Source organism: Manis javanica, chromosome 2 (genome assembly GCF_040802235.1).
Source record: "Manis javanica isolate MJ-LG chromosome 2, MJ_LKY, whole genome shotgun sequence".
Taxonomy (NCBI): Eukaryota; Metazoa; Chordata; class Mammalia; order Pholidota; family Manidae; genus Manis; species Manis javanica.
The window spans coordinates 61023829-61036018 of record NC_133157.1 but is presented as its reverse complement, the minus strand read 5'-3'; the positions used below and the strand labels follow the sequence as shown (position 1 = coordinate 61036018).

The window sequence follows — 12190 nt, the reverse complement described above, 5'->3', positions numbered from 1 at the left end:
TTGATTTTCTTTTACACAGAATCTACAAAATGAATAAACAAAACAAATAGACTCATAAATACAGAGAACAAACTGGTAGTTGCCAGAAGGGAGGACAGTGGCAAGGGGTGGGGAGTGCGCAGAGCAAAATCAGCCAAGAGCGTTAAGAGGTTTAATTTCTAGTTATAATAAATAAATACAAAATAGAAAAAGTCACAGGGATGAAAAGTACAGCATAGAGAATATAGTCAATAATACTGCAATAACTTCATGTGTTTTGAGATGTTAACTGCTTATTGTGGTGAGTATTTTATGAGATAGATAATATACATGTCACATCACTGTTGTACACCTGAAACTGGTATGTCAACTATACTTCAACCTAAAGAAACTAAGTAAATGTATTATTTACTTTCTCAGTCTGATAATTTAGTTGATTTTATTTGCTTTCCTCCTTTGCCCCTGTTTCCTTTTCCCTTCATCTAGAGTAACCAAGAGCAAGTGTTGCTTCAAGGGGAGGATCGGTTGTACTTGAACTGTGGAGAAGCCTCACAAAACCAGAATCCCAGGAGTTCTTCACACTCTGAACATAAGTCCAGTCAAGAAAAGAGCCCGTTTGCAGATGGCGGTTTAGAGTCTCAGGGTTTAAGCACTTTACTTGGACATCGGCATTGGCATGTGGTACAGGTAAATTTTCAGTTACTGTTTATTCTTGACTTAGTCCTTGGTAAGGTAGCACCTGGAGCACATTTAAAGTATTTCTTCTGTTGCTTTAGAAAACCAAAAAACTTTTTAACCTTTTCGACTGTCATGTCTTCCTTCTGCTTTTCTGTAATCTTGTCTTCTTCCTTCCTTATCATTTGATGTAGTGGTTTCCCCATCTGCTTTCAGTCTTGAACAGTTTCAGAAACTGGAAGTTTGTTTTGCCCTCTTATTCGGCAAAACTTTATTTTACTTCCAGTCCTTATTTATTTTTTGGTACAATTTTAGCTCTCTGTATAGGTAAAAGTGTAGTAGTTTCATGGAAAGCAACAATATCAATTACTACCCTCTGCTAACTGGGGACACATTGCGTAATGGGGACACACTGAGGTTTACTGCCTGACTTTGAACCCAAATTGCAGACTTGTGATCCATCTAGAACCTTACTGTTAATAATTATTACTTAATCTTTTTCCAGATTATTTATTCAGTCTGCTATAACTTTTAAACTAGTTTCTTCTAGTAATTCTGATAAATTGGCATTTAATATAGAAATTAACTCTGAATTTTGATGCCAAATTAAAATTAATTTGGATAAATCAGTAAAATGATGTTTCTTAAAAGAAACTTCTTTACACAGTTTCAAAGTCCTGAGTGTTTTCTTTTCCTTTTTTATACTAAAGTGTCTTAGGTACATCAGAGCCTACTCTTGGATAAGTTTCTTTTAGTCAGTTTCTGTTTCCACAGTTCTCAGTTCTACATCCTATACTTTGACCTTACTAGTATACTTCAGCTCCCACGTTATTTTCAGTTGACTCTGAGTGGAGATAATGAGAGACAGAAAAAAATGGTCATTATGTGAAAAATTAAAGGCAGACTGTCTCCTCCATTGAAATGTGGTATACACCAAGAGAAAAATGTGTTTAACTTACATTAATAAATTCATAAAATCAAACTGTGCATACCATTTTATAATTAGTAACATTTATTAAATAAAACTGCAACAGCTACTTCTTTTGACTAAAATTTTCCACTGCTCCCTTCTCTCCTATAGCCATTTCTCTGCTATTTTCATTTCCCCATACTTTGAACTATTCATTCTACACTGACCTAGCATCAATGCCAGTTCTGCCTAGCCAGGTCTGTGTTGCAGAGAGCCAAGTAGAGCAGAGGATCACAGAAGGTAGGTCTGGAACTCAAAAATCCATCAGGCAATAACAAAAATTGAATTTCCTTCCAGCTCAAAAATTCAGTGATTCTTTGATTCTGATCCATCTATGAAGTATCCCATATTAGAAGCACACTGAGTTTATGATTTTAGGCAAAGTAGGTACCAGCAAGATTCCTCTGTCATTCTGTTCTTTAGATCCCTAAAATACTCAGAATGATGAGCTAACTTTACTTAATTTTTTCAGTTTCCTTAAAACTAATAAAAATAATGCCAGAGTTGTACTCTCAAAACAATTAAGTTATAATAGACTCAGAATTTGTAGAGCTGAAAAGACTTTAGAGATCATTTAGTCCAACTGGATTTTATACATGAGGAACCTTAGGCTCAGGGAAGTTAGGTGACTTGCCCAGAGTCACACAGCAGAGTAATGGCAGACTTATCCTTATTGTGATAGAAATTAAACTAACAAGCTAACATGTTTTAAAACCCAGGTATTGTTGAATCATATCATATACTGCTGACCTCAAGATAAAATCTGCAATGTGCCCATTTGGCAGTCCTTCCACTTGGGATTTGCTTCCAAGTGGATCACTTCCACAGATCAAATTCTCTACTTTGTTTGGTGGCACTCCAGCCACATGTGTCAGTAGAGTGTTGTGGTATTTTGGTAGGGTGGTTTACAGAGCCCCTATAATGCTAATGCTCTACCTTCAAGGCTTTTTAGCCATTAATATTGATTCCCTGAAGAAGTTGAGTACCTATTCAATTTCCCCTTCAACATATGCTTTTGTCTAGAATAAGTGCCCACATTCTCCCTCTAAGTGGCTTTGTTTGCATGATTTATGGTTTTTATGTTTTTTGTACAGCTTAAGAGTTCATCAAATGAACTCCAGCTAATTCTGCTGCTCTGTCTGTTCCTCATCTAGACTACTGGATTGATTGTTTGTTTGTTTAAGCCTTCTACTTTATACTCACCAGTTTCCTGGTCAGCAGATTCTGTGTTAATTATGTTTTTTCCTTTAAAACAACATAAGTACAGACTGGTCAGAAGCAAGATTAGGAGTTGCTATGAAGATTGGGAGGGGGGTTAGTTTTCTTAGTTACAAATTCTAAAAATTTGCAAGTAATTTCTTGACAGATGGAGCACAAATAATGGCATATAAAACAAAACAAAACAAGATCATCTTTGTAGTTGTAGGTGTTCCTTCTTGGACTGCCATTTATTTTAACACTCAATATTTTGTATGATAGAAACATTTGTTTCTGAAAGGTATGTGAATCATTATCATCCATTGTTCTGAAATGTTGGTTTTATAGTTAACCTGGTTATTTGGAAAAGAATAAGTTTCACAAAATGTGGGAGATGAGTGCCTACAGTGTATCAGGCAATAATATATTAGGGATGTTAACAGAGAGGATTTTAAAGACTTTCATTTATAAAGATTTACTCTCTTTGCTACAATGTGTATCAGATGTACCTACCAGATGTAGTATTTAGCACAGATCAAATTTGTTAGCAGGATGGCTCTCAGTCTCATCAGTTTCAGACAAAAGTAGTCTAGGCAAGAAACGGGGTTTTAGCAGAGTGACTGTAAGGGGGAAAAAGGTAGATTTAGGTTCTTTTGAAGAATGGAGAATTCCAAAATGTTTAAAGAGTAGATATTCTGTCTCTTAGTGCTCAGATTTGCCACTCCCAGTAGTGTGACAAGACTCTTGTGCCCTGAGTAATCAGTCCTGACCTGAGTTTATTATTCATTAGCTGCCTCTTTTCCTTACCTCTGCTGTTTCCTATTCTCAGTATTAGAGGCAGAGCTCAATGTTCAGGTGACATGTAGATAAATAAAGGTGACCTACTGGGGAAAATTAAAGTTTTTGTTCTCATAGCATCTTCAGACTCAAACTGCTTGAGAAGTAAGTTTCATTTTAAATAAGCTTTGAGTTGTGAAAATAAACTCATTTGCCATTTATGGCACTTCATATACTTCTGGAGGTTAAAAGAACAAGTTGTTTTCTCCTGGAGAGATTCATTAGTGAGGCATCATATGATAAGATTTAATCTTGGCTTCTATGATTAGAAACTCTTTATGTTGGACTCCATGTTGAAATCCCATCCACATGTTTCCTGAATACTGATGAAACACCATGGTTTGGGAGAATTAGGCATTCTTTTTGTTATCATGAATGGCTGGCTCAATTATATGCTACATACATCCTTCTTGAAGTGCCTATTTTCATTTTTTTTATCCACAAAAATAATTTCACTCACACCTTCCTACAAAATGGCTCTAAACTTATAGTTGGCCACCTGATCACTACCTCAAATTACCATTATCCTGAATTGATTTCAACCATAATAGTGAATTTTATTAACTGGCCTAAATAGTACAGTATATCTGGTAAGATACAAGTTAAGCATTGTTCAAGCATGTATTGTGACACTGCTACCTCTTATCCTATAAGGTAGGTGCCCACAAACCAGCACTAGAGTTTTAAGAACTTCCTGATATACTGAAAGCTACTTACTTTACCTAGATTTTAGGTTGACTTTCTACATAATAAGTGAAATCTAGCAGTTTTATGAATACATTTTATCAAGACTAATACAGATTTTTTCAGCATATTTTTGCTTTTTGTTTTGCCTTCACATTACACAAAGAATTTTATTGGATTTGATTGCATTTACCTGGCTTTTTAATTTGACTGTCTCTTAAAATACGTAATAATTTTTCTTTGAGTAAAACCAAAAATAGATTTGAATAAATTGAAAGCTCACTTATTCTAGTAACAGAAGATTTTTTCTTATTTGTCATTCTCTTGATTTTCACTCTGCACTCACTACATGCTCATGAAAACTGAAAACTACTTAATCAGTATGCTAATAGATCAGTCTCAGTAAAGCGAGAATTTTCTTAATCTATATTCATTACTCACAGAGGATTCTTTAAGTTTAAAATTCTTGGTAGAGTGATACAAAGACTGTACAGAAGTGTAAGACAACATGGGAAAGGTATATTTACTACTTACTTTGTAGGTGCAGAGTTAATATCTATAATAAACAGTAGCTTATAGCCACTCTTACATGTATATAGATGTTTAGAGATAGAATAAAAACTAACCAGTGGTTATCCCTGAACAACGATATAACAGGAGAATTTCATCTTGTACTTCGTACATTTTTTATATATAAGTTTTATAAGCATGTATTGCTTTTTTAATCAGAAAAACATAAAAATAATGAAAATATTTCCATTAAAAAACAAAAACAAAACTCTTGTGAGGTTCTCATTTTATTAGATAAAGTTGTTCTGGAATGATTCAGATCAGCAAACTTGAATTGTGGTTATATACACAATTCTTGGCTGCCCTTGTAGATGCTTATCTAAAAGTCTTTGTCAGTCTGTATTTATTGAGTGCTCAATATTTAAAACAAACAAAAACAGTGTAGAGAAAAAAAGAAGAAAGCCTGATGCTTAGAAACTTAAAATGAGATGAATGATTAAGACAGGACATGTGAAATACTGGTTGGTATCCAAATGGTAAGTTCCAAGTCCTCTGCTAGTAATACCCATTATTTGAAAACAGTTTAAACATTTTACAGGAAAATGAATATCATATTTTGATGTTAATTCTTTTAAGTTTAAATATATTTCAGAAGTCTTAACCAAATTGATGTGTTATTTTCTATAGATTTCCAACACCTATCTAGAGACCAATTGGCCTATACGGGTGAGTTGTTATTTTGTTGGTATTAACTGAGTCTTTCAGTGGTTGCATTTTTTAAAGTAAAATATGAATATTTGGTCCCTTGGACATTGTTAGTGTACTGGCATGCAAATTTTTAAACTTAGCATTTTACATATAACTACTTAGCAAACATTTATTAATAGTTTTTTTTTGCCTGACACAACACTAAGCTCTTTATATCTAATAAAATATATAGGTTTGCAAGGAAAAATTCTTAATTTTTTTGTTAATCAGTTTTCAGCTATTGACAAGCTTGGACAGAATATTGCTGTGGTTGGCAAGTTTGGTTTTGCACACTACTCTTTACTCACCAAAAAATGGAAACTTTTTGGAAACATTACCCAGGTGAGTCTATTTGAAGTTATAAACTGATTTCTCAAACTATAAGAATCACAATATGAAATAACCATCAAGTAAGTCAGTATTTTTTAAATAAAGTCAAATAATAGAAAATTATGTTGAATTACTTCTGAAAGTTAATTCTGATAGACTACTTGGTATTTGATAAAGCACTTTGTATTGAGATGGTTGTTGGTGGTTTTTAATTATCATAAAGATCAGACACTGTAATTCTTTACCTTGAGGATTTACTCTTACATTCCAGCTTGAGTTCATCATATTTGATCAGAATAGATTTCCACAACTTGAGATTATTGCTTGCTTGCCTGTGTGTGATAAAAATATTTGGATAATATTACAAACAAATGTAGTTGGATTTTTCAAGAACCAAGTAGGAGTAAAAGAGAAGGAAATTAACATTTAATAAATTTGCATTTATCTGATAAATGATAAAGCCAGAATTTAAAGGTCTGTTGAATGTGGGGATAATGATGCTACATGGTACTCAGTTATTTTGAATGATATATTTTCTTTCTTACAAAAATGTCAATTTTTTCAAAATAGGATATGAATCATTATTAATAAAGACCCTAGAATAACACTTAATTGGAGGGGCAGACGATAAAGCAGAAGTAACTGAGCAGAAATAATTTGAGCTTTCATTGTCTGTTTAGGAATATTTTATAAATGTATTGCTTATTATAATTTCTGGCAGCATAAGTAAAGGTAAATATGTTTTCTTTTAGGAGCAAAATATGACAGTGACAGGTGGCTTAGCCTGGTGGAATGACTTCATTGTGCTTGCATGTTATAACATAAGTGACCGTCAAGAAGAGGTAGGATTTTTTCTGTGAAAATAATAGATTTTTATGTCTTAAAGATATTAAACACCATTTGGTTTTATAGAAAAATAATTAGAAAATGAACAAAACATTTTTTAATCAACTATAGCTAAGAGTATTTTCATTTCAGTTTATTACTTTAAAGATCTATTTAAAGAGATAATCAGGACTGCTATGATAACTTTAAGGATTTTAGCTATTAGGCATTCTCTATAAAGTTGGTAAGTAACAAAGTTAAAAGCAGAAAAGTTGGTAAGGATGGCTGCTGTTCTTGAAATTTATTAATTTATGGATTTGGTTATTTTTTGAGAAACTGCTGTTCTCCTATCAGGTCTTAAAAGGAGTGTCTCACAATAGCATTTTGGTGAGAATATAAACATTATTATGTTCAGATTCATCTTTTAATTCCTTTTACTTGAAAAAAAAAGCATTACCTAGAGTATTTATTCATATATAGTAGGATAGTTTTTATCATTTTATTTTTGTTTTCTTCAGCTCAGAGTTTACTTGCGAACATCAAATTTGGACAATGCCTTTGCTCACATCACCAAAGCACAAGCTGAAACATTACTGCTTAGTGTCTTCCGGGACATGGTAATAGTATTTAGAGCAGACTGTTCAATATGCCTTTACAGTATTGAAAGAAAATCTGATGGGTAGGTATACAGTATATGACAAATCACTTTTTGCTCCTGTTTGGCTTAACCAACTAAACTATTTCTGTTTATCATGTGTGTTCTGTAGTTGTCATTTTCTCAAAACAGTTATTCTAATTTTATATTTAGTTTCCTTCATTTTAGGAGTTTAAAAAGCAAGTGTTTATTGATATTCATAAAGCAGTTATTTTTTAGCTTCTTAAAGAGCCTACACTAACTTCTTCAGCTAATCTTACTAGATTCATTTGGAGAAAAAATAAATCTAGTTTGTGATGGTATAAACCCTTGGATACTAGTTTTTTCACAACCTTGAAAACAAACGGTTACTGACTATCCTAGTGATCCAGACACTTGAGGAAATCTGAAAGACTACAGCTTTAAGGCCTTAGGAAGTGTGTCCTTAGCAGTCTGACTTGTATTTCCCCTGAGCTAGATGGCTGTAGTCTCGGGCAGGAAAAACCAGCAGTCCTGTTGCTGCTGTGCGACTTTAAAGCATTTAGTCTGCACCTCTTTCAGTTTTATTTTGCTATCAGATTTTTGTTTCTTTCTTTTTTTAAATAACCATGAAGTGTGTATTTGCTGAAAGAGCTTAGTGATTGGGGATAATGTAAAGATAAAAATTAAGAAATAAACTAGCCTCAAGTAGAATCCATGTCCTTTCTCAACTAAGCTATTGCTGTAGCTTCTTCCCTAGGTTTTTTCTTCCTTTCACATCTTATTCCCTTTCTCCCTCATCTCCTAATATGTTCTTTGGGTACTTCAGCCTTGTCAGTCTGCTGCTTGAAGAATATTTGGGGAGGAGGGAACTTTAGGTAGAAAGCATTTGAGCCCTCTATAGGAGTGAAGTCTGGTACTTTTAGTAGCTAAAAAGAAATAAAAACCACCTTGTTAGCATTATTATTGAGGTGTATGGTTTCTTTCTTTTTTTTTTTTCTTTTGCAGCCCAAATACTACAGCTGGTATTCAAGTTCTTCAGGAAGTCTCTATGTCACGCTACATTCCTCACCCTTTCCTAGTAGTATCTGTCACTCTGACGTCAGTGAGTACAGAGAATGGAATCGCCTTGAAAATGCCACAGCAGGTACCATTCCATTCCAAGAGCTTTTAAGAGTTTTCATTTCAGTGTTTTAATGTTTTGTGTGTTTTGTATGTTTTAAATTGATACCAGGAATTATATTTATTTGCTCAGCAGATAAATACTAGGAGTCTAGAATGTACCTTGTATGAGATACTGTGTTACAGTGGCGAACCAAACATACATGGTTTCTGCTCAGACAAAAAAATAATCACGTACATAATTAATTACGATTGTGTTACATGTGCCAAAAAGTAATACAGGTTACTCTAAGAGTATATAACAAAAATCTGGGGTAGTCTATATAATCAGATTTCTGTACTATTTAAATTGAAACATGAAGAATAGGTGGTGGATATCTAAATAAGTAGGGAAAATTTCAGGCATAGGAAACAGTAGTGCAAAGGCCCATAGATAAGAGAGAACATGACGCATTCAGGAAACTGGAAGAATTTCAGAGTGACTAGAACATAGAATGTGAGAGAGAATATGAGTGTTACTGATAATATGGACTTTAGGCTTTATCGTAAAGTCTAAAATATTTTAAGCTGTGTATTACTATATCTAAGCTCTGTAACATTTACTCGAAGAAGGAAAATGAACTAGAGTGGGACAAAACTGGATGTAGGAAGAGCATGTGGGAGACCATTGTAATGGTCTAGGTGAATGGTGTTAGTGGCCTGAACTTGGGCAGTGAAAAAAAAAAAAGACAGAAAGAAATGGAATGAATATAAAATGTAGAGGGATCCATGATTAGTTAATTATGAGGAAAGAGGATAGTGCCACAGTTCATGGCTGAAGTAACTGGGTATGTAGTGGTGCCTCCAGGACCCAACTGCATAAATTCCTCTTCCAAGGCTCCTTCCATTGTACCAACTTTATGTCAGTGAGAAACCTGTTTTCAAAGGCACACAATCCCACGTCTTCTGAATAATTCTCCCTTCCCTCCTAAACTTCTTTCCATCTTTGGTGTAGGTGGCATTTTGCTTTCCTAGTTCTTTCAGTGCCTTCAAAGGCTGAGATGATGGCCCTTAACTTTTTCACCACTTTATACTTGGCCTCAGAAAGCTCATGTTTCCTTCCGTTAACTATCCTTACCCCTGTGGTTATGGTTCTGGCATATTCATCTCTAGTTCAGTCATCTTTCACAGCATCTTTCCTTGAAAATCATAAGATTCTCTCAAATTTAATGGGCAATCAAAGGAAACTCTTCAGCTTTCCTTCTCTAAACTAATTTCTCCTCCCAACTTCTATCATTGATAACCTCAACTTCTCTAACTTCTCACCTAGTACGATACCCTGATATCACCGTTGATTCACTTCTTTTTCTACCCTTCGTGTACAGAATATCAGTAAGCTTTTGTTGATTGATTTCAATTTTTTTATTAAGGTATCATTGCTATACAATCTTATGAAGGTATCATATGAGCAACATTCTGGTTACTACATTCACCCATATATATTATTCAAGTATCTCCACACACACTTCTTTGCAGTCACTGTCCATCAGTGTAGTAAGATGCCACAGTCACTACTTGTCTTCTCTGTGCTATACTGCCTTCCCCGTGCCCCTTCCCCCACATTATGTGTACTACTCATCTACTCATAATATCCCTTAATCCCCTTCTCCCTGCCTTCCTAGCCTGCTTCCTGACCCCCTATACCTTTGGTAACCACTAGACCCTTCTTGGAGTCTGAGTCCGCTGCTGTTTTGTTCCTTCAGTGTTGTTTTGTTGTTATACTCCACAAATGAGTGAACTCATTTGGTACTTGTCTTTCTCTGCCGGGCTTATTTCACTGAGCATAAAACCCTCCAGCTCCATCCATGTTGTTGCAAATGGAAGGATTTGTTTTATTCTTATGGGTGAATAATATTCCATTGTGTATGTGTACCACATCTTTGTTACCTATTCATCTACCGATATACACAGGTTGCTTCCATATCTTGCTGTTGCAAATAGTGCTGCGATAAACATAGGGGTCCATGTCTTTTTGAATCTGTGATCCTGTTTGCTTTGGGTAAATTCCTGGGTCAAATGGTATTTCTATTTTTAGTTTTTTGAGGAACCTCCATATTGCTTTCCATGATGGTGGAACTAATTTACATTCCCACCAGCAGTGTAGGAGGGTTCCCCTTTCTCCACATCCTCGCCAGCATTTGTTTCTTGGCTATCCTAACTGGTGTGAGGTGATACCTCATATGGTTTTAATTTGCATTTCCCTGATGATTAGCAATGTGGAGCATCTTTTCATGTGTTTGTTGGCTGTCTAAATTTCTTCTTTGGAAAAGTGTTCAGATCCTCCACCCATTTTTTAAAAATCAGGATTTTTGCTTTTTGGGTATTGAGGCATCTGAGTTCTTTATATGTTTTGTATGTTAACCCCTTATCAGGTACGTAATTTCTGAATATATTCTTCCATACTGTAGGATGCCTTTTTGTTCAACTGATGGTGTCTCCTTTGCTGTACAGAAGCTTTTTAGTTGATGTAGTCCCATTTGTTCATTTTTTATTTTTGTTTCCCTTGCCCAAGGAAATGTGCTCAGGAGAAAGTTGCTCATGTTTATACTCGAGATTTTTGCTTATATTTTCTTCTAAGAGTTTTATGGTTTCATGACTTACATTCAGGTCTTTTATCCATTTCAAGTTTACTTTTGTGTGTGGAGTTAGGCAGTAATCCAGTTTCATTCTCTTACAGGTACCTGTCCAGTTTTGCCAACACCAATTGTTGAAGAGGCTGTCATTTCCCCATTGTATATCCATGGCTCTTTTATTATATATCAATTGGCCATATATGTGGGGGTTAATATCTGGGCTATTATATTCCATTGATCTACTGTCTTGTGCCAGTACTAAATTGTCTTGATTACTGTGGCTTTGTAGTAGAGTTTGAAGTTGGGAGTGTAATTCCCCCAGCTTTATTTTTCCTCTTCAGGATTGCTTTGGCTTTATGGGGTCTTTCGTGGTTTGATACGAATTTTAGAATTATTTTTTCTAGTTCGTTGAAGAATTCTGTTGGTATTTTGATAGGGATTGTATTGAATCTGTAAATTACTTTAGGCAGTATGGCCATTTTGACAATATTAATTCTTCCTATCCATGGGCATGAGATCTAATTCCATTTATTGGTGTCTTCTTTAATTTCTCTGATGAATGTCTTGTAGTTTTCAGGGTAAAAGTTTTTCACCACCTTTGTTAGGTTTATTCCTGGGTATTTTATTCTTTATGATGCAATTGTAAATGGAATTGTTTTCCTGATTTCTCTCTTTCTGCCAGTTCATCATTAGTGTATAGGAAGGCAGTGGATTTCCGTGTATTAATTTTGTATCCTGCAACTTTGCTGAATTCAGTTATTAATTACAGTAGTTTTGGGGTGGATTCTTTAGGGTTTTTTATGTACATTATCATGTCATCTGTAAACAGGGACAGTTTAACTTCTTCCTTACCAATCTGGATGCCTTTTATTTCTTTGTGTTGTCTGATTACCATGGCTAGGACCTCTAGTACTATTTAAATAAAAGTGGAGAGAGTGAACATCCTTGCCTTGTTCCCGATCTTAGAAGAAAAGGTTTTAGCTTTTCACTGTTAAGTATGATGTTGACTGTGAGTTTATACTATATGTCCTTTATTATGTTGAGGTACTTCCCCGCTATACTCATTTTGTTGAGGTTTTATCATGAATG

The 12190-nt window shown here is 34.6% G+C and overlaps 2 protein-coding genes across 9 annotated transcripts in view; one reads left to right on the top strand and one right to left on the bottom strand.

Moving 5' to 3' along the window:
• ERMP1 (endoplasmic reticulum metallopeptidase 1) overlaps positions 1-12190 on the bottom strand; it is a 168625-nt gene that overhangs the window by 41755 nt on the left and 114680 nt on the right. For all 5 annotated transcript variants that reach the window (XR_012127738.1, XR_012127734.1, XR_012127736.1 and 2 more), the window contains one exon: positions 6175-6261. The gene's annotated coding sequence lies outside the window, so the exon portion shown is untranslated. The remainder of the gene's footprint in view (positions 1-6174; positions 6262-12190) is intronic.
• Positions 1-12190, top strand: part of RIC1 (RIC1 homolog, RAB6A GEF complex partner 1) — a 127791-nt gene that overhangs the window by 98849 nt on the left and 16752 nt on the right. For all 4 annotated transcript variants that reach the window (XM_073228567.1, XM_073228565.1, XM_073228566.1 and 1 more), the window contains 6 exons: positions 466-666; positions 5540-5578; positions 5831-5941; positions 6682-6771; positions 7273-7433; positions 8376-8514. In XM_073228567.1, the coding sequence (XP_073084668.1) occupies positions 466-666; positions 5540-5578; positions 5831-5941; positions 6682-6771; positions 7273-7433; positions 8376-8514 (741 nt within the window). The remainder of the gene's footprint in view (positions 1-465; positions 667-5539; positions 5579-5830; positions 5942-6681; positions 6772-7272; positions 7434-8375; positions 8515-12190) is intronic.